Here is a 19,896-nt window from a genome sequence, read left to right as displayed (position 1 = left end):
GTTGTAGGAGATAAACTGTGAGAAGACCCCCTCACATAAATCCCAGAATACTTCTTCTGATTTCAACTGAGACGCTTATGTATATTATACACGACTGGTCAGTGTTCTGCGTCACATTGTGCATTGTGACGGTGTTTTGGCATCTGGACTGGTAATTAACAATGAATGACAGTGACAGATTATTTCAATGTTTATTTAGAATGTCTCTGACGACAACATCAATGTGAACAACAGCATTTGATTGTTTGCTTTAAAAGTGATACATGTTATTAAGAGAGAGAATGATTCATCATGCTCATAGTGCAAAATGCAGAGGAACAATGTTGACAGGATGAGATGTTCATAAGAGCCTGGATGCACACAGTATATTAGTATTGTTTGTTTTTAAATGTGACAATAATTGTTACAGTTTATATGACAGCTGGGCAAATAGTCAGTGCTGACCTCAGCTCAGTCCATGCTGTTAGCCCAATAATAGAATGTTAAGCTGCTTTTATTGATGTAGAATTGTTTTTAAGTCCTTCCCGCTCTTAGTACATGGAGCCAGTGATAATGTGTCTCTCCCTCTTTGGTCTGATGATCCTGTCTGTCTCATAAGATTTCCCTTTTCTACTCGAAACACAGACAGCTGTGTGAGCAGGCGACTTCCCCCTTGCAACATTCTCATCTGTGAAACAAACAATTTCACAAGTCCTGACAATGGAAACTCATTCTTATACCTACATTTTCACTATATTGTGTAAAATGTCTAGTTGCTTTTACCACTTTATGAGATTAGATGGTTAATATTTACACTGCTTAGTTACGTCCATGTACAGTATGATGGTTTTATGTTGTAAGAGAAAGAAAGTTACATTTCCAAACAACAAACCTTTTGTAATTCCAATACGACATGAGACTGTGGATTAGTGTAAACAGGGAAATAACTGCAAGAATTAGGCTAAACGATAAATTGAATTGAGATATACAGTATGTTTTTACTTGTGTTTTTTCTATGTTGTTATTGTAATGTAATGTTATTTTACATATAATTTCAAGAGCTGTTTGTGCTCCCAAAACAAAGATCTGATCATATCTGATCTAGGGAGGTGAACCTTGGTTAACAGAATTGGGGTCATCAGCTGGGTCTATTTTGAAATTGGAGGGTCGTAACTTCATGACGCTGGTCTTCAGGGAATACCACCACCCTCTCCAAGGGTACCAAACTATACCATCATCTGTCCGTGCACTGTAGTGACCATTGTGGTAATAGGCACCATTAAGATGAGCTGAGTGACACCTGAGGACAGAGAAAGAAGACTTTATTTATGCACTTTTCATACATATTATAGAACTAGAATAGAAATGTGATAGAAATACACAAACACACCCTCATATAGATGAGACAAAACTGTCAGGAAACACTGTAATCAATGAGGACACACTTTGGTTGCATAACAATAACCACAACAAGGCAATCAGAGATGGAAGACTTCACCCCATTCACGTAGCAAGCCTCTGTTGGCTTATATGTGTAACAGACCCTGTGACGGTACAGCCTCTGACTCGAGATCAGAAGGTTACATGTTCAAATACACGTCAGTGTCAAAATTCTTGGGCCTCTGTTGCTCATTGCAAGTGAGTGCGGAAACACACACACACACACACAGAGCCACCAAAAACAATACTTTACTCCCACTCTGTGGGGTGAAGTAATTAGGAAAAATAAAAGCTTAAAAGGCAGGAGCATCTAGAATAAGAACTAAGAAAACTATTACTGTACCTTAAAAATACAAAATCATACATAATTATTAAAATTTAAATGCCAGACAAAAAAGGTAAAGGTTGAGCTTGCTTTTTAAAATATGAAAATTCTGTGCTGTTCTAGAAGGTAAAAGCAAATCAGACAAATATGAAGGACAAAGGCCATTAAGATCTTTAAAAAACAGTAAAAGGACCTTAAAATCCAGAGCTGCACCCAGCCTTTATGAGGCCCTTAGTGGGCAGTAAAATCACAAAAGGGGCCTAGAATACCAGTTTCATGACTTCACATGACAAATGTGCACTAAATGTGCAAATCTCCAAAATAAAACAAAATAACCTAAGCTCAATACTATTTAGATATATAAAGATATTTCGATTTCTTTAATATGTAAAAATCTCTCCACACTATTGGGCTGGCTCTGTTCAAATGGATTCTAAAGCAGAAGCAGTATAGTCAACGCAGACTGGTGTGATGTGTGTTTGCTTCCTGGTCTTAGTCAACAGACGAGCTGCTGAGTTCAGCAGTAACTGTAAATAAGAAGACCAGAGAGTGGAACATTATAATAGTCAGTGCTGCAGGAATTAACATCTCTGCATTGCCATGGGCGAGAAACAGCCATAATCTAGAGATATTCTTAAGATGATAAAGTCCTATCTTTGATATGTTTATTAAATGAAAGTTAAGTGCATCTTGCTGTGTGTGTGTGTGTGTGTGTGTGTGTGTGTGTGTGTGTGTGTGTGTGTGTGTGTGTGTGCATTTGTATGGAAGGGCTTTCTGTTCAATTGTGAAACCATACTTGTTGAACCACCAGCCTCCTTTGTCTTCCCGGGCACAGTTTCCTCTATGGTTGTCATTATCCTGATCGTAGGTGCTGAAATTCATGTCCTGGTGACTGGCCCACTCTGACATGCCAACCTGAAAACCTCCTGACAGAGCGTCTCCAGCTGTTCCCACATAGGCTCCAAAGGTAAGACGGTAGTGATCCTGCGTACAGAGAGACACAAGAACAGCTGGTCAACAGAATATTTTCTTTGAAGATTTAACATGATTAACCTCTGGTGTGTGTATTGTAAATATGACGAGGAACGTTCAGGAAGCAAATCCCTGTAAAAGCAGGACTTGTTTTTGCATATTTCCACTATTAAGATGAACTTTATGGGTGTTGGCAAACAGATTATTTCTATCTTTATATTAATGTTAAATGCCAATTTTAAGCTAAAAGATATAAAATGTACAGTAAATTTGAACACATTTGTATTTTCCTTGTCAGTCGGCATAAACACCTTTTCATCTGCCACTCTGAAGTTCCGGTACTCAGCGTAGCGCTGGTTACCATCAAAGTCTTCCAGGTTAATCCTCAGAGAATAATTCCCTGGAATAGACAGATTTATTCAGACTGTATTTAAAGATTAGTGACAGGGCAGCATTCAAGCCAAACCATTTGTATGTTTACACAATAAAAACCTTTCTCCTCTGGGACACAGACTAAACTACAGGTCCAATTAAAGATGACTTCTGTCATTTTTGTTGGTTCTTATCACACAGATGTATGAAAATCCCTGAACATTTGCTAGAAAAAGAGGAGAAAGATTGTGACTTACAGCTGATAATGTATGTATGTGTTTGTATACTGAGCATGTGGCATACAACATGTTTATCAGAGATTACAGTAATCTGCAAAGCACCTGGAAACCAAAACAAGGAACAAAAGGTGCTGAAAAGTGTTGATGACCTTGTGTAGTGATGTCATGCAGGTTGTCATTTCCGAGCCAAAACTCCCCCAGTTCTGCTTCCATGTCTCCAAAACCGTCTCTATAGTCTGCCCAGGACCTGAGAGAGTAGACAGACAGACACACACATAGACACTTTACATAGATAACGTATACCATGTTTGTGTAAATCATTATATTTCTAATACATTTCTAAAACTTTTCGAAACAAATACAACAAAAACAAATTTAGAAATTGTTGTCTGCAACACACTCACAACGAGAGTTTGTATTGTACAGCAGTAGTTCAGACACACCTGTTAAACGTCTCTCTTCCATTGATCCGTCTCTGGATCACAGTCCAACCACCTCCTTCACTCATATCACAGTACACTCTGCTGGTTTTGATTCTGTAGACACCGCTGGATTTGAAGCCAGATGTGAAGAGCTGGGAGCAGTCTGACACACACACACACACACACAATCTCTTGTTTTTACATCTTAGTGAGGACACATCATAGACATAATACATTCCCTAGCCCCTTAGGGTACAGACCAGTGTACTGACCTGTTTACAGACCTGTGTACTGACCTGTGTACAGACCTGTGTACTGATCTGTGTACAGACCTGTGTACTGACCTGTGTACTGACCTGTGTACTGACCTGTGTACTGACCTGTGTACTGGCCGTCTTGGGTCTGGTTCACTCCAGACTTGTTCTGGTCATCACGTTGGTTGAGCGTCTGTAGTCTGTGTAGGAGGAGTTCTTGTGTCTGAAGCTGACCTTTCAGGAGCTTCTCCTGCTCCCGCAGTCGAGTCACTTCCTCATGACAAATGTCTAAAACCTACACACACACACACACACAAAGTGGAAATGTCAATATACAGCAGGTGGTATGGTTTGAGCTGTTGTTAAACTTACTTATGAGCAGCCTGCTAAAAGAACAAAAAACAAGCTCAGACATTTGGTTGTTTAAATAGTTTTCTGATGTTCCCTGATCCTCAACCTACAGTAAATACAGCATACTATATACTTAAGTTCATTCATGTACACATAACTGATACATGTTAAAAAATGACATCAGTACTGATTTGTGGATTAGGATTTACGTAATTCTGAATTAAATAGAGAATAGTAAAGAGTGAACTCACACAGAGAGATGGAGAGAAAGCAGTAATGACGATCAGTCCTGCGAGCAGCTGCAGTGGACTTCTCATTGTCCACTTGTTTCAACAGCACAAGATTAAAAGACTACGAGTCAAAGAAGAAAGTGTTCACTCCTCAAAGTTCAGCTCCATATATCTGACATTAGATATTCCACACCTGCAGCAAACAAAGCCAAAAAGGCTTAAAGAGAAACAGAAACAGCAAAATACCTGATTCTCTACAGTCATAAATCGTACAAAATATGCAGGGTGGGTCTAGAACAGAGACACGCTGGCCAACACTGACTTCACTTGTGGTCTATTGTGTAATAGAATTGAGTAGAGAGTAAAAGTACTACAGTCTATTCTTCTCTTTTTGATGTAACTCAGGACACAAATGTAGCACATGTGACTAGACAACATCAGGAAGGTCATGAAGTGGGCATTTAACTTACGGGATAAGACTCTTTTTTCTCTCTGTTAACAACAAACACCAGCTCATTCAATTCAAAGTTATTCATCATCCTCACACACTATTGTAACTTCAGAATTGCACCAGAATGACCAGTTTGCCTCACCACCATGTAACAGATACCACACATCACTCACTCTGCCTGGTTCTGCCCTTCACTCCTCAGATTCTGGTCATAAAACATTTTATTGGTACACAAAAGCCTCCGGACAGACTGTTCTCACTGAACCTGAACTTGTTATTGTTCTCCAAACTCCACAACACTCAAGGGAGTGTCTTGTTTTCCTAAAAAAAGGACAAAAAATGTAGCATGTGTATCTCAACATCACCTCCTCTCATCTTCTCCACACAGCGTTCTTTCCTCTGCAGTTCATTTTCTCAGTGAGTGTCATTAAACGACAAGTTATTCTGTTGATGAGCAGCTCTGTGCCATTTATAGTAAATGCTGCGAGATGGCTGAATGCCACTGAAGGTCGACTCGTAGCAGCTTGAGAAAAGGCAGAGCACAGGGAGGGAGACATTTCATATCTCAATGGCTCACAAAGAAACCTCAGTGATAATGAGGCTGATACTGATTATATGATTGTTCCCATGGAATGGGAGTGAAGTGTTGTTTTTAGTGGCTCTGTCAGTCTGTGTTTCCACACTTGACCAACAGAGGCCGACAGAGGCTTGTTGCGTGAATGAGTTGAAGTCTGCGATCTCTGATTGCCTTGTTAGAATTGAGATTGAGATTTTAAAATTGCATTTTGGGTTTTGCTTGAGGTGGATCTGTTAAGCTGCTGCTTGGTGTTTGCAGACCAAAACAATCAAGAAGTCTTTCATTTCAAACAGTGAAATAAAGGAGTCAGTCGAAAAAAAAAAAAAAAAAAAAACAGCAAGGCTGGGTAAATGACAAGGTCAAAGGAAAAAAAAGTAGCTTAAAAAGATCAAGCCTGGAGCAAGCAGGGACAAAAAGGACAGGTGATCCTGGAGAAATTTAAAAGCAAACTAAGTTAGGCTGGGATCAAAAGCTGAAATTAGTGGATGTATTTATGTGTTATGTAATTATGATAGAAACTAATCTATTAAAATTGATTAATTCATTATCTGCTGGCGTCAAATTGGCCCACACCACAACCAAGATTTCTTTTTTTATTTAGTTTTTAATAACTAAATAACCTAAGGTCTTTGTCACATTTAAAAAATGTGTTTACTCAGCATCCACATGTGAGCTGACGGGGCGTCCCTCCCTGAGGTGGTTACACTGATCAGTAATCCATTCATTTACCATTCATTCTATTAAAAGAGTTAGACATGTGAGGAAACTGAATCATCTGTCTTTCCATTTCTACACAGAATAGCCAGAAGAGACGTTTATTAAAGCAGGAATATCACCTGTGAATTTATGGGGCATTTAAGTGTCTCTACCCAAATAAAAATAAATCTATATTTTAAAATATTCAGGTATTTTACAAGATTTGCTCTTCCTGTTTACCAGGCATTTCACTTGGACCAGTGCTGCACCTGCATCTGGACATGTTCTTTTTTCTCAATAGTTAAAACACTAAACCATATTGTCTAAACCAAACGCTCAGTTGCCTGAACCCACTGATTGAATCAATCACTCTTTTGGCAAAACCATAAGCACTTTTCACCTGTTTAGACACAACTTACCAACACATTTTCATTGTGATGCACCCGTGCTGCATAATGATGAGCACAGGTGACACAAGTCAAACACAATTAAAGCAAAGGTGTCAACTCAAAATTGATCCCACTTGTGGCTAATGATGTGAGGGAACAGAGAGCACTGGTTTGTGAGGCCCTAAGATGGATAGAAATCTGAGAGGAAGAGTTCGTGTGAGAGGAGGTCGAGGTGGTCAGCGAAGATATCTGATGAAATCAGAGCGACTGTGATTGACCATGTTCTTGTCCATGGTATGAGCATGAGGGAGGCCGGACAAAGGCTACAACCAAACATCAGTAGATTCACTGTGTCCCAAGATCCCAAGATTTAGAGAAGAGAACAGGTAATTACCTGTATGACATACTATATACTGTACCACAGTATACTGTAGGTAAATATATGTTTCAGTACTTCACTGTACCAATGTACTGTAGTATTGTAATGGAGGGTTGGTCTAACTGTTTGCAGGCCTAGTATTCCATGTATATATTTTGTAACTGCATGTAGAATTGAAGGACTGCCACATGGGTGTGGGAGGACAGGTATGATCTCCCCACACCAAGAGACCCTAATTGTTGATATGGTCCGTGAGAACAACGCCATTAAACTGAGTGAAATTCAGCAGAAGATCATTGAGGACCATGTCAATTTTGAGGGTATCAACAGTGTCAGCCTCTCTACTGTTGATCGTGTCCTCAAGCACAACAGACTGCGCATGAAACAGCTGTACAGAGTGCCCTTTGCTCGCAACGCAGACAAAGTCAAAGAGCAAAGGTCGGTATATATCCAGACACATTCAATGTTGATTACTCTAAGTAGTGATTTAGTGTAGTGGCCTAAATCACCTTTTCTCTATCACTTACAAAACTATAACTAATATCTACAGAGGGTTTTTCAACTGGATGCAATTGAAAGACCCCATGAATACATCTACATGGATGAAGATGGGCGTAATCTCACCAAAAGGAGAAGGAGAGGCCGTAATGTGATTGGCCATCGGGCCATTGTTGGTGTCCCTGGGCAGCGTGGTGGCAATGTCACATTATGTGCTGCCATCAGCAATCGTGGGGTTGTCCACCATCATGCCAACCTGGGGCCCTACAACACTCACCAGCTCCTCATTTTCCTCAATCACATGCGAGATGCTCTGTTAGGGCAGCAGGATGAGCATCACATCTATGTTGTTGTTGTTTGGGACAATGTGAGTTTTCACAGAGCCCTCCTGGTTAGAGAGTGGTTCAATATGGAACAAGGTTTTATCAATCTTTGCCTTCCACCGTACTCCCCTTTCCTAAACCCCATTGAGGAATTCTTCTCCTCATGGCGGTGGAAGGTATATGAACGCCAACCTTACACCAGGGCAAATCTCCTGCAAGCCATGGAACCTGCCTGTGGTGACATAGGTGTGGAGGCATGCCAAGCCTGGATACGGCATGCCAGAGGTTTTTTTCCCCCGTTGCCTGGCCAGACAAAATGTGGCCTGTGATGTGGATGAAGTCCTGTGGCCTGACCCAGTACGGAGACATGATGATGTGGCTGAGTGATGCACTTATTTGTATATTGTTGTACTTTATTTTTACATGGGCTTACTGTACACAAGTGGCAAATGCATAAGATTTCTGTTTGTTTTTACAAGTGCTACGTGTAAAGATTTCTGTTTCTTGTCTTTTTGTACAAGTGCTAAATGCACAGGTTTTTTGTTTTGCAACATGCATTTAGCCTACAGTGAACAATAAACATTTATTTCTCCAGCTTCATGTCCTGGGTTCATTTTTCTACGTAGTGTCTAGTGACTGTCCAGTAGTGTTTTAAATTTTGATTGACTCTGGGCACGATTTGACAACAAAGTTCAGTTCTGAGCACAGATTGAACTGTTTTGAGGTGAAAGTTTGGTTTTGCAAGAAGAGTCTGAGGTTTTGTGAATGTAGATTGAAAATTGGCTTTTGTGTTCATAGTTTGAGAAAAGGAGAGCAGCTTTCAAGAAATGTGTCTTAGCAATCGAGAAAAACTGTAAAAGCACAGACCCAGGATATTTCTTACAATGTGGTTATTTATTAAAATAAGACTCATGTTCGAGAGTCTAAGTCTGACTTCCTCTGGTTACTATGAGCATCCCTCCTCCTTGTCACTCTTTGTTTGGCTTTTCCTGAGAGAAGAAGAGAATATGGCATTAATCTTTAAACTTGTCTTTATCTTATCATATAATAGTATCTCTTTATCCAAAAGGAGGATGAATATGAATCTTTACCTTTGGTTAGCAACGCTTCTGTCCCCTGTGACGTCTCAGGATCGTCTGGTTGAGCATCATCTGACTTCTTGTAAAAATACTGTTGATCAGGAGGTCCAAACCGCTGTACACAACACAAACAAACACATTGTCACCACAGACACACTTCTACTACTATTGGGACGTTTTTGTTCAGATACTGCATTGGCTTTCGTTCATTTGAACAACCTAACCAAGTCCTTGTCCTTCACCATAATGCCTAATGCTAACCTTAACCACGAGTCACATGTTAAATCCCCGCCCTGAGCTTCTGGTATTTAAGAGTCAACAAAAAACTAGTACCAAAACAAACACACGCACACTCACACGCACATAAGGCAACTGTACCTTGTCGGGCCACATGAAGCTGATAAAGAGAATGATGGGAAGTCCAACAGTGAAGACATAGACACCCCAGAGCCAGGGACGCTTGATGGTGGCTATCAGGAGGCTTTCTAGAATACCTGGCTGTGGTAGACACATACAACAAGTTATGACATCACACAAAGTCTGTTCAAATATGCTTTATCATACCTAAACAGCCAAAAATAATTCTTTCACCTATGAGCAACAGATGGCATAAGTGATATCAGAGAAGAACTTTCAGGGGAAAGAACATAAGCAACAAAGAAAACACCAACTGTCATTTATTTTTATATATCCAGACACTAAGTGGTGTGTGAGCACTTTGGAAAACATGTGTAGGTTTTGACGTGGCTCTTGTTCTCTGTGTAACATCTGGCTACATAATCATAACACTTGGAATTAAAGCTTACGTCCGTGATTTGTTTCTGAAACTCTTTTGTGTGTGTTATTGGTTCAAATCTTCCTCTCATCAGGTTACATCTTCAACTGCAGAGGAGAGAGTGGAGGAGAGAGCACCCTGAACAGTATTGTGTGGGTACTGGATTTCATTTTATATTCTATTCTATTAGTGTTTTTTTGTTATTTATTGGTGGTAAACATGAAAAGTGAAAACGGTGTTTTAAAAGCTATTGTTGCTAACTGTTGTTGTTTATGTTGTACGATGGTAGGTATTGTGCTGCTAATGAAATTAATCTTAAATTTATTCCAGAAATTAATCCTGTTCATTAATTTTATGTAAATTCAATCATTAATTGGTTGAATGAACTGGCACTTTTTTTTATTCTGGTTTCTCTATCTCACAGCGAATGATTTTTACACCAGATGTGACCCACCCATTTATCCAGGCTTGGGTTTGGCACTCGGAAAACACTGGATGTAGTATTGTTGTAATTTAGAGTGTCCAATTAACAAAGAACAATGGGGACTGGATACCTTGCTTAGGGGTACGCCAGCCCTTGACCTGGCGGGGACTCAAACCCTTCCTACTTGGCTTGAACATGTCTGTGATTATTATGGACTTCCTTTTTGTGGTTTACAAATGTATACATTACATGTTAAAAGTACATTATTAAAGATTTTACAATGGAAAAAAGGAGCATTGCCATGAAACCTGCAAGCTCTCACCTGTGCTGCAGCAGACACTGGTGTTATACTTGCTGCCAGAGTCACACACAGCAACACAAAGCTGGTCCTCATCTCTGAAACAGACACTAACATGCACATGCATAGATTACACAACTGTGCACACAGACATACACAAAAACTGTCCTCAAACTCAGGAAACACAAGCGATAATAGAGTGAACATAAGTAACCAGATAGGGACAAAGACATAAAAAACAAAAGGACAAAGCGAGAGAGAGAGAGAGAGAGGAGTACATGGAGACACTGTTTCAAGAGGGAAAAGAAACATAAAGAGAACACAGAGAAGAAGAAGAGTGGAATGTTTGTACCTTTTTATGCTCACTCTCCACGAGATCCTTCAAATTCACTTCCTGAAATCAAAGGCATGCACTGCTGGACTTTGCTCTCAAGCCTCTTGCTGACAAGCTGCAGAGAAAGCAGTGAGCACAGCACATTATAGCTGTGTCGCTGCATCGTTGCCAGTTCATTGTCACTTCAAACACTTGTAACACTCAAGTGTTTGTCTTAGAACAGTAGCTATTTAATAGTGTTTTAATAAAAGGAACTGTTCATATACACTAAATTTATGTAGGAGAGACAAAGCTGGACAGAAAACCTGGTACAGTGAAGGCTGTAATCATCCGTCCTCTTGCTCACACCACCTCATAAACAAATATCCTTTGCTACTCTATTTTTAAGAGAAACAACATGAAAGCAGTGCACACAACATTCTTATTACTCAACTTGTGGCAGAAATATAGTCTGATACAGTATGTCCCCCTAAAACTTCAGACTGTTCATTTAAGTTCAATTTAAAAAAGATCTCATAAGATGAGAGGGACATATTTACATGTTCTCAAATATGTACAGTGTATGCCCTCTAGTGGAAAACTGTTGACACAAGTCCATTTTCACAGTGTGCCATAGTAGGACATGTGTCAGTATATACAGAATATGCATTACAGAATGAATCTTAATCTCTAAAAAGTATTTTATTTGTAGCCATAGTTTTGATTTGGCAGTTTATAAGACATCCTGAATATAATAAAGCATAAAATAATTCAAACAAAATGAAAGGAATACATTAAATAAACAAGATGAAAGTGCTCCAGACTGAGCTAATCAGTGCCTAAAATACATAATATATAATGGAGGGAGATCCATTTGCTTTTAGCAGCATAGTCACAAGAAAGTCAACATGAAAACATAAGCACACACTGGCCACTTTATTAGGTACACCTGTTCAACGAATGAGTAAGAAATATGATGTAGTTTACAGTGAGTTTACAGAGAATGATGTGAACATGCATTGTTGATGCCAGAGCTCAGAGGAGAATGACTAGACTGGTTAAAGAATGTTAGAAAGTAAGTTAAATAACCACTCATTACAACCATGGTACCCAGGAAACTGACAGCATGTCAAACCTTGAAGCAGATGAGCAACAGCAGCACAAAGTGGGCACAACTGCAACTTTGACAGATAGAGGTCATGTGTACCTAATAAAGTGGTAAGAGTATCAAAAACACATATCGCAATTAAATAGCACCAAACACTGCTGATCAGTACTTCAGTCATGAAACTTCAGTGTGTCAGCCTTAAAATAAAATGCATTTCTTCTCCGTCAGTCAGTCAGTCAGGACACAGGTGTGTGGTGTTTTCTTTTGTTTTTAAAATTCTAAGGATAAGACACAATAGCTCTGACAGGGTTTTATGACATGACTTTTGACATGATTTGATGTTTCCATATCACACAGTGTTTAATCATGGCTGGGACTGCTTCCCTCAGAGCCGGATGTTGATTTCACTGCGTACACCGTCACCACCAGAGAGGCTATCGTTGCCATCAGCGTCTGACAGGAAGCCGCTGCCTGTGGCTACGGTGCTGATGTTGTGTTCGAGGGCAGTCACTCGCTGTTTCATTCGCAGCTGGGAAGAGTTGAATTCACTCTGGAGACGAGCCAGGCACGTCTGAAAAGAAGATTGACCACTATCATCAATATAGCAGCAAGTGTGTGCAGCTCGGTAACAGCAGCAACTCAGGGGCAGTGAACTGCTGTGACTGACCTGTAAACGATCCAGACTGGTTTCCATTCTCTCCACTTTCTCCTCCAGGTCCTCCCCAGCAGACACATTCACTTCCTCCAGAAGCCCCTCCTTCTGCAGGATGTCCCGCCCCCTTTGTTCCAGCTGGGCCCTGGCATGAGGGAACTCTTGCAGCGCCTCCATTAGATCTTGTTTGGAAAGGCAGAACAAGTCGGAGTATCCCAGACTCTGAATATTAGCTGTTCGCCTGTTGCCCATCTTGCTGCCGCTGATGTTCAGGATGCTGATTTCACCGAAGCAGCTCCCTGAGGTTAGGACGGCAAACTGTGTGACTCCATCCTCTCCCACCACTGCTAGGCGGCCATCTTTAATAATATACATCTCTTTACCCACATCTCCCTTAAGAAAAAAGAGAGAAGTGATTTTAACTTTAAAGTGATAGTTCAGGGTTTTTCAAATGTGGTGCCTGAGACACTGGACTCGCTCTGAAAATATGGCTCCCAGCAGAGATACATTAGCATAGAATATATATGCCTGCTTAAGTCTACAGTAGCTTAAAAATATCTACTTTCCTGACTGAAAACGTAACTATAAAAACTGAAGCCCATCGAGAAAATCAGCAATTTTACAATTTTGGTACCCAGAAGTTGTTAATCCACTGCAGCCAGCATCAGTCATTTCAAATGTGTTATTTTGTGACTCTGTAGTGTTTGAAATTCTCAGTATGGATTTACTTAGTGACAAAAACTGATCAAACAGGCAGCAGCAGAATAGCAGCTCCTGTGTCTCCAGAAGCTAAAAATGTTGATTTTGGTGCGGGAGAGTGAGTACTTTATGAAAGGTTGAGATAAAGCTTGACAAAGATATTCTTAACATACTGTATGGTAGACTGAAATGGGTGTAGATTTTATAGGGTGGGCATTTTGTTAAGTAAATGAGTTTATTTTCCTCTGTCCCTGCAGGCAGCCATATTCTCAGTGAGAGCGAGTCCAGAGCTGGTTCACGGAAAGCATGCCATATGTGTCTGTAAAAGAATAAAAGAAATAAAAAGAATAAAGCACATTATGTAACCTTGGAAGCAGGGGAGCATTTTTTCAGTGTACTATATGCTGTTTAATTACTTTTAAAGTAAAAGCACCACAGTGTCTGCATGTCCCAAGACAAATGTATCACACGTGTGACAGTTAGTTACTACACCAGAAGTAATACTGACCTTTCTACAAATGTAGTCGCCAGGACTAAACACCTGAGGTCGCAGTTTCAACACCAACTCTACCAGGAGGCTGGCCTCACAGTCCTGGAAAATACGCACCTACACACACACACACACACACACACACATAAGAAATATGATTATGTGCAAAGTTTCTGGTAAGTTTCTGGTTTGAGCTTGGCTCCATTTATATTGTCTCCTTCTGTTGAACCTTAATGATGGACAAAATAGAATCTGAAGAATCTGATGCTGACCTTTAATCACTCCAACTCTAGAGGTCAGAGTTCATGTTGAGTTTTGTTCAAACTCTTTGGCCAATGAGACATTGATAAGTTCCCCTTCACCATAATTTGGTTATTTACACACCAGCCAACAAAATGCAACTCTTAAAGATAGTAGGCTGGATTTTTCTTTGGGGGGGGGGGGGCATTTTTGATGAATAATTCCACAACCTTTCAGCGTATGTAATGTAAATTGAAAAAACACTTCATCTCCTATAAAGGCAGTTCAGAGAGAATGTGTTCCTACGAGCTGTGGGAGTGACAGTCTACTGTACCTCCACCCTGATCGTACTGTGCCATTTTACACTTACTCCAAGGGAAGGGTACCAAAGAATGGAATGATAGAGGCAAGATATTTTGTACAATTCCTAATGGAAACGCAAAAAAATACGTACTGTATCAAACCGCACTGTTCAACTCAGTGGAAACACAGCTCTACTGTACTCCTGCACCTACTCTGCACACAGGTTCCTTACAGTGAAATCATTGCATCTCTAAAACTGGCAACTTCCTACTCTGCAAAGAAACCTAAAACCAGGACTGAGTCTAATGGCACTTTTCCATTTAACAGTTCTAGGACTACTCAGCTCTACTAAACTACACTCAACTTGGTTTGAGTATCAGGCACGTTATCAGGCCACATTATCTATAGAGCACTGTCTTAATTAACCATAAAGTTATTTAAACATGTAATGTCATAATAAGCCTTGTCATATGTTGATGATCTGTTCAGGGTGACCCTGCCTCTCGCCTAATGATGGCTGGGATTGGCTCCAACTCCCTCTGGATGGATGGATAGATGGAGACCAGGGTTCCATCCCACTGAACAAGTGTCTTTACCTTCTTCAGTGTGTCCAGATGAACATTAATGGCAATCTCTGCCCGCAGCTTAGTTGGCAGGCTCCTCAGCACTTCCTGTTCATCTATTGTCTTCTGATTGGTCCAGAGGTAGTCAAACCAGTGAATGACACGTTGCTCTAGCACCTTGCTGACGTGCCTGAAGTGCATGTAGTGTTTCAGTGCATCAACACGGCTCTGAAAGGCTGTTCTCGTGGCGTTCATGTTGGAGATCATGGATCCAACGTTACCCACAATGGAGGCAAAAATCAGCACACCAACCTGGAACAGGAATGAGTGGAAACAGTATCAGCTGCTGTGATGCAGCCTGAAACAACCACAATCTAAGTTTCATGAACAGTCTAGACAGGAAACTACAAACAAATTGTTAAACAATTGTTATGGACGTACCAAAAAATCAAATATCAAGAACATATATTCCTCATCTCGAACGGGAGGTGGTGTCTCTCCAATAGTGGTCAGTGTGAGGGTCGACCAGTACAGACAGTATACATAACTCCTGGTCAGGGAGCCAAACTCTGGGTCAGAGGCATTAGGGTAAACCCAGGAATCAGAGCCCAGACCCAGGACTTTAGAGAAGCTGTAGTATCCACAGGCATTCCAGTGGATTATCACCAGGATGTACAGCACCAGTTTACAGATACGGAAAGCATTGGGGTAGCCTGTTCGCGTTTCTGTACGCTCAAATAACTCAAAGAGCCGCCGCAGACGCAGGAGACGGTTGAACCGAAGAAGAGGAGTGTAGCTGACTCCAAGAGTCAGGTACAGCAGGTCGGTGGGAAGGATGGAGCACAGATCGAATTTACACTGGGTGGTTCGAACGTAGTTTTCTCTCAGGCGCCGCACATCTTTCACCATCAAGCCTTGGTCCAAGAAACCTGCACATGCAACAAAATAGATAAAGACATCTGTCACAATCAGGAGGTCGTTCCAGGTTCCTTCTCACACATGTTTATTAAGCATTGGACATTTAAAGTGCAGTCTTGTTATTTTCTGTACCTGTGTGGAGGCGAACAGCAATGTCCAGGATATAGACTCCATCACAGACATAGTCCAGCACCAGCCACACTAACACGGTCCTCATCTGAAGCTCATCAAAACAGGCTCTACAAACACAGATGAAGAGTGAAGCTCTAATGACAAAGGCCTTTCGTTTTTGGACATTCTAGATCAGAGGAGAAACGATATTGTTATAAGCAAATATTAGCTGGCAGATGTTTGTGCTTCATCCAGCAGTGTTTCTGTCTCCTGTCCTGTGTTTTCCCCTTTCTTTTCCTTTGTTTGCCTGGGTTCCCTCGTACTCCAGGTTCCTCCCTCAGTACAAAGAAGTGAATGATATATGATATGATAACAGTGCTGTGACAGACTGGTGACCTGTCCAGGGTGTTCCTTTCATCCTCTGTCAGCTGGGATTGACTCAAGATCCTAACAAGATGACTGAATGGATGAATGAATGAAGGAAAACATTTTATGAACTATGATGTCATGTCTTGGCTTCTAACAGTTCCTTCAATAAATGGCTTACTTCGATGTGCATATATTGTACTTCTGCCTTCAGCAAATACAACAAACAGTAAATCCACATGTTTGAACATTAGTTGAGAGTAATATTGAATGTGTGACTCTCACAGAGACAGTTTTTCTCTCCACAGTGATGGTAGTAGTATGGCGTGTTTCTCGCCTCACCTCGCCTTGGCACGGAACGGTTAAGTTGCGTTTTGACTAGCACAGTATCTGGTAACAGGTACTTTTTTTTGTGGTTTTTAAGGAGACGTCCGACACAAGAATCAAGCCGAACAATGCTGAACTGTAGATCAGTTAAACATACTTAACAATCCTTAAAATGTGGGTTAATTTCCAACAATGACCAGGGAAATGTCTAAAATATCAACATTTTGCGAACAACAAGCTCCATCACAAACCCTGCCGCTGTATTTCAGTCCAGTGACTGTGTCAGACGGAGTCTGTGTTTCCGTCACGGAGGACGTAGCGAACAAATGTTTTTAATTAACTGATTCTAGTGATTCCGTTACAAGTCACTAGTCACTTGTTTGTGTGTGTCCTGTGTAAAATGAAGTCACAGCAGTTTCATGCAGCCGTGCAGTGATGACTCCGCCCACATTGAGGTACAATTTTTGTAGTGGAAAACCAACCTAAACTGTGCCATGCTGTGGCGAGGCGAGGCGAGCTGGGACCATAGTGGAAAAGGGCCATTAAGTGTAGAAACCATACCTTTGCAAGACATAGTGCAAGAACTGCCTATAGTATTAATAGTTACAGAGAGGCCAGATTCATACTTTCCACATTTGCAAGATAATATGTCACCATCCAGTGTTTTCCAAAAACACATTTTTATAAAATGCCACTTCTGTTCTGGGTAAAAAGTCTTGACATGGAACACAGAAAGTATGGAGTTACTGACCTGACAACTAACATGGTCCAGTTATAAAAAACTGCAGCACCAATCACCATCAGCCAGTAGTAGTATGCATCATCAGACGGGGATAAGACCACAGTACTGCACTTGTTTCTCCTGACGGACATGGACAGACAGACAGCAGACAGACAGACAGACAGACAGACAGCAGACAGACAGACAGACAGAAGGGCAGTTAGAGGACATTTCAAAGTGTTTCAAAGCATTTTGCCTGCATGTGTGGTCTCTTACGGGCGTGTGGTACGTCTGACTTCATTATCTGTATCAGAGCCGGGGTGACTGTGGCTAAATCTGCTGGGTGGAGCCTGTAATTCCATGTGGGCGGGGCCTCTGAAACGCTCCAAGAAAGAATCAGGTCGCTCCGTCTCTTCAGCCAAACTCTTCTGCGCCCATTCTCTCAGAGTCATCACCATACTTACTATCCTGAGGGTATGAGGATGGAGAAACATGTTTACAGTGGGCACATATTACACTCATACGTCTGGATATAATTAGGTTTAATGGGCAGCAGTCACACCTGGAGAGAGCACCTCGCCCACGAAAAGAATTCTGGGAATTGATGTCTCTCCTGTCGATGGCTGCCATTCTCTGTAGTTCTGAGGAAGTGTCATCGCACATCGACTGTACTCTACAGACAAATACAGAAAAGAATTCACTGATTACCATCTACAAGGAAAACCATAATCATTTACAGATTCTTAATCAGGTTAAGTTGCCACAGAAGCAGACAATAAAAAAACATCAATACTTAGAGTCATTATTAAATAATATAGAGGCTTAATAGGCTTAATATAGAATAAATAGTAAATTATTTTACTTGCTCTGCTTGTTCTGAAATATTTGAATCTTTGGGTTTGTTATCAGATCGATGCTAACTTTGTGAATCTGGTGCTGGATCAGTAGTATACGTTGATATCTTTATGCATTTTCCCTAAAAGAAAAGCTGCATGTGGCTGCTAGATTAGATGGATTAGATTACTGCATAGAGTTTGCATGTTCTCCCCGTGTGTGCATGGATTTTCTCTGGGTTCTCTGGTTTCCTTCCACAGTCCAAAGACATGCAGATTTGGGGATTAGGTAAATGGGACACTCTAAAGTCTGCGTGAGAGGGAATGTTTGTTTGTCTCTATCTGGCCCTGGGATGGACTGGTGACCTGTCCTGGGTCAGAGACTGGCATAGTGCCCCCTGTGAGCCTCACATGGAGGTTGAAGCGGTAGAAGATGGATGGACTTTGAGAGACTTATTTTTAATTTAGATGTTTTATCATAAAAGCAATGAATGTATCAATAAAAGTGTGTGTGTGTGTGTGTGTGTGTGTGTCTGTGTGTGTGTGTGTGTGTGTGTGTGTGCGTGTGTGTGTGTGTGTACCTGCTGAGTGTGCTGTCAGCTCGATCACTCTCCTCCTCTGTCCATGTTTTCACAGAGAGCCTGTGTGAATCCTGCACTGGTCCTGTCATACTACACACATACACATAAACACACACAGTCACTGACTGCAGAGAGAACCAAACACATTATCACCACAAAGACAAAGACAAAGACACAAACCAAAGCCTCCAATTCAACACAAACACACACACTCGTTCATACACGCTAAAAAAGCCTCAACCACATTCTACTAACTCACTGACCAGACACACATGTGATGACAGACCCACAGTGACAGAAGGAAACTCATCCATTACGAGGTCATCCTGTAACAAGTATCACCATGGAAACCAGATGTCATGGCAACGTGATGTGTAGTGGTTAATGACAACAGATCATATGAGGGAGACACAGAATGATAGACATGAGCGACAACAGACCTGATCAATGTCCTGATGCTGCACTTCACATCATTCATCCATCAGCTCTCTTCATAATGTATCTTTGGTTCAGTTGCATCCCAACGATTTTCTCTCCGTCTCTACCTCGTGTCCATCACCATATTGACATCCACGAGACATTAATGGCTCCAATGAAGCGGACTGAGCGGACTGAGGGGACTGAGAGATGAAAGGAATGATCACATGGTTCTGGACAAAACATGGTTTAAATTGCAAATGATGTGTGCGTGTTCCTTTTCACCAACGAGCTCATCTGAATTCAAGATCCTTGTTTGAAGTGGGCTGTGAACTCCAAGTGTGTCTTTGTGTGCAAATGGTCTCCTGATTACACACCTGCACATTTATGCAGCCTTTTGTCAGACTTTTACTTTAATATATAGTATATAAGTATATGTATACATGTATATATAAATATATATATATATCAGAGATGGGATAAGCCTGTAGTACACACCTCCAGACTGGGCATGCAAGAGTTTGGAAGCATGTGTGCACATAAAACCTAAATCACATTTTCACAACACAAACAAACACACACCTACACACAGACATGCATACACACTACTACTACTACTACTACTACTACTACTAAGTATGTTTTTTTTTGATCGCTAAGCTTTAAATCACTATTAAAGTGATTTAAAATATGTTGGCCTGAATTAATAATAAATGAATTTATTAATGATAATAAATTCATGATGAGGACAGGTGAATTGGAGCATTCTGACTGCTTTTTT

At 40.8% G+C, this 19,896-nt stretch overlaps 3 protein-coding genes across 4 annotated transcripts; all 3 read right to left on the bottom strand.

The window, feature by feature from the left end:
- Positions 1-177: 177 nt before the first annotated feature.
- Positions 178-4,762, bottom strand: fgl1 (fibrinogen-like 1). Of its 2 annotated transcripts, none has more exons than XM_058649802.1 (7): positions 4,606-4,762; positions 4,118-4,298; positions 3,771-3,912; positions 3,477-3,574; positions 3,028-3,116; positions 2,541-2,728; positions 178-1,279 (listed from the first exon to the last, which is right to left on the bottom strand). In XM_058649802.1, the coding sequence occupies exons 1-7, from the start codon at positions 4,669-4,671 to the stop codon at positions 1,081-1,083; spliced, it is 963 nt and encodes a 320-aa protein (XP_058505785.1). In that variant the 5' UTR covers positions 4,672-4,762; the 3' UTR covers positions 178-1,080. The 2 variants fall into 2 exon arrangements, with proteins under 2 accessions (XP_058505785.1, XP_058505786.1); XM_058649803.1 differs by having other exon boundaries at positions 4,130-4,298; positions 4,606-4,760.
- A 4,008-nt stretch (positions 4,763-8,770) lies between these two features.
- LOC131472522 (calnexin-like) lies at positions 8,771-10,915 on the bottom strand. The gene is made up of 5 exons (XM_058649805.1): positions 10,826-10,915; positions 10,498-10,583; positions 9,355-9,474; positions 8,989-9,091; positions 8,771-8,886 (listed from the first exon to the last, which is right to left on the bottom strand). The coding sequence occupies exons 2-5, from the start codon at positions 10,567-10,569 to the stop codon at positions 8,807-8,809; spliced, it is 375 nt and encodes a 124-aa protein (XP_058505788.1). The 5' UTR covers positions 10,570-10,583; positions 10,826-10,915; the 3' UTR covers positions 8,771-8,806.
- A 788-nt stretch (positions 10,916-11,703) lies between these two features.
- LOC131472508 (cyclic nucleotide-gated cation channel-like) lies at positions 11,704-19,227 on the bottom strand. Its single transcript, XM_058649780.1, has 11 exons — positions 19,139-19,227; positions 18,699-18,788; positions 17,847-17,957; positions 17,561-17,752; positions 17,315-17,425; positions 15,892-15,998; positions 15,283-15,770; positions 14,875-15,153; positions 13,754-13,852; positions 12,562-12,939; positions 11,704-12,465 (listed from the first exon to the last, which is right to left on the bottom strand). The coding sequence occupies exons 1-11, from the start codon at positions 19,174-19,176 to the stop codon at positions 12,280-12,282; spliced, it is 2,079 nt and encodes a 692-aa protein (XP_058505763.1). The 5' UTR covers positions 19,177-19,227; the 3' UTR covers positions 11,704-12,279.
- Between the last annotated feature and the right edge of the window lie 669 nt (positions 19,228-19,896).

Source organism: Solea solea, chromosome 14 (assembly GCF_958295425.1).
Source record: "Solea solea chromosome 14, fSolSol10.1, whole genome shotgun sequence".
NCBI classification, from domain to species: domain Eukaryota; kingdom Metazoa; phylum Chordata; class Actinopteri; order Pleuronectiformes; family Soleidae; genus Solea; species Solea solea.
Note: the sequence above shows the minus strand (reverse complement) of the source record. Positions and strands in the feature narration are given on the sequence as shown.

Bases quoted from the DNA above. Each gene is read 5' to 3' on its own strand.
- fgl1 (XM_058649802.1), bottom strand. From the start codon at position 4,671: ATGAGAAGTCCACTGCAGCTGCTCGCAGGACTGATCGTCATTACTGCT. The intron at 2,729-3,027 runs GTGTTTATGCCG...CTCTGTACGCAG, and splicing joins TCAGAGTGGCAGATGAAAAG to GATCACTACCGTCTTACCTT. The intron at 1,280-2,540 runs GTATGGTTTCAC...CTCTGTCCTCAG, and splicing joins GGAGGCTGGTGGTTCAACAA to GTGTCACTCAGCTCATCTTA.
- LOC131472522 (XM_058649805.1), bottom strand. From the start codon at position 10,569: ATGAGGACCAGCTTTGTGTTGCTGTGTGTGACTCTGGCAGCAAGTATA. The intron at 9,475-10,497 runs GTGAGAGCTTGC...TGTCTACCACAG, and splicing joins CAGTGTCTGCTGCAGCACAG to CCAGGTATTCTAGAAAGCCT. The intron at 9,092-9,354 runs GTACAGTTGCCT...TGTTGTGTACAG, and splicing joins GCTTCATGTGGCCCGACAAG to CGGTTTGGACCTCCTGATCA.
- LOC131472508 (XM_058649780.1), bottom strand. From the start codon at position 19,176: ATGAATGATGTGAAGTGCAGCATCAGGACATTGATCAG. The intron at 17,426-17,560 runs GTAAGAGACCAC...CATGTCCGTCAG, and splicing joins GTCAGACGTACCACACGCCC to GAGAAACAAGTGCAGTACTG. The intron at 15,999-17,314 runs GTCAGTAACTCC...CTGTGTTTGTAG, and splicing joins TGGACCATGTTAGTTGTCAG to AGCCTGTTTTGATGAGCTTC.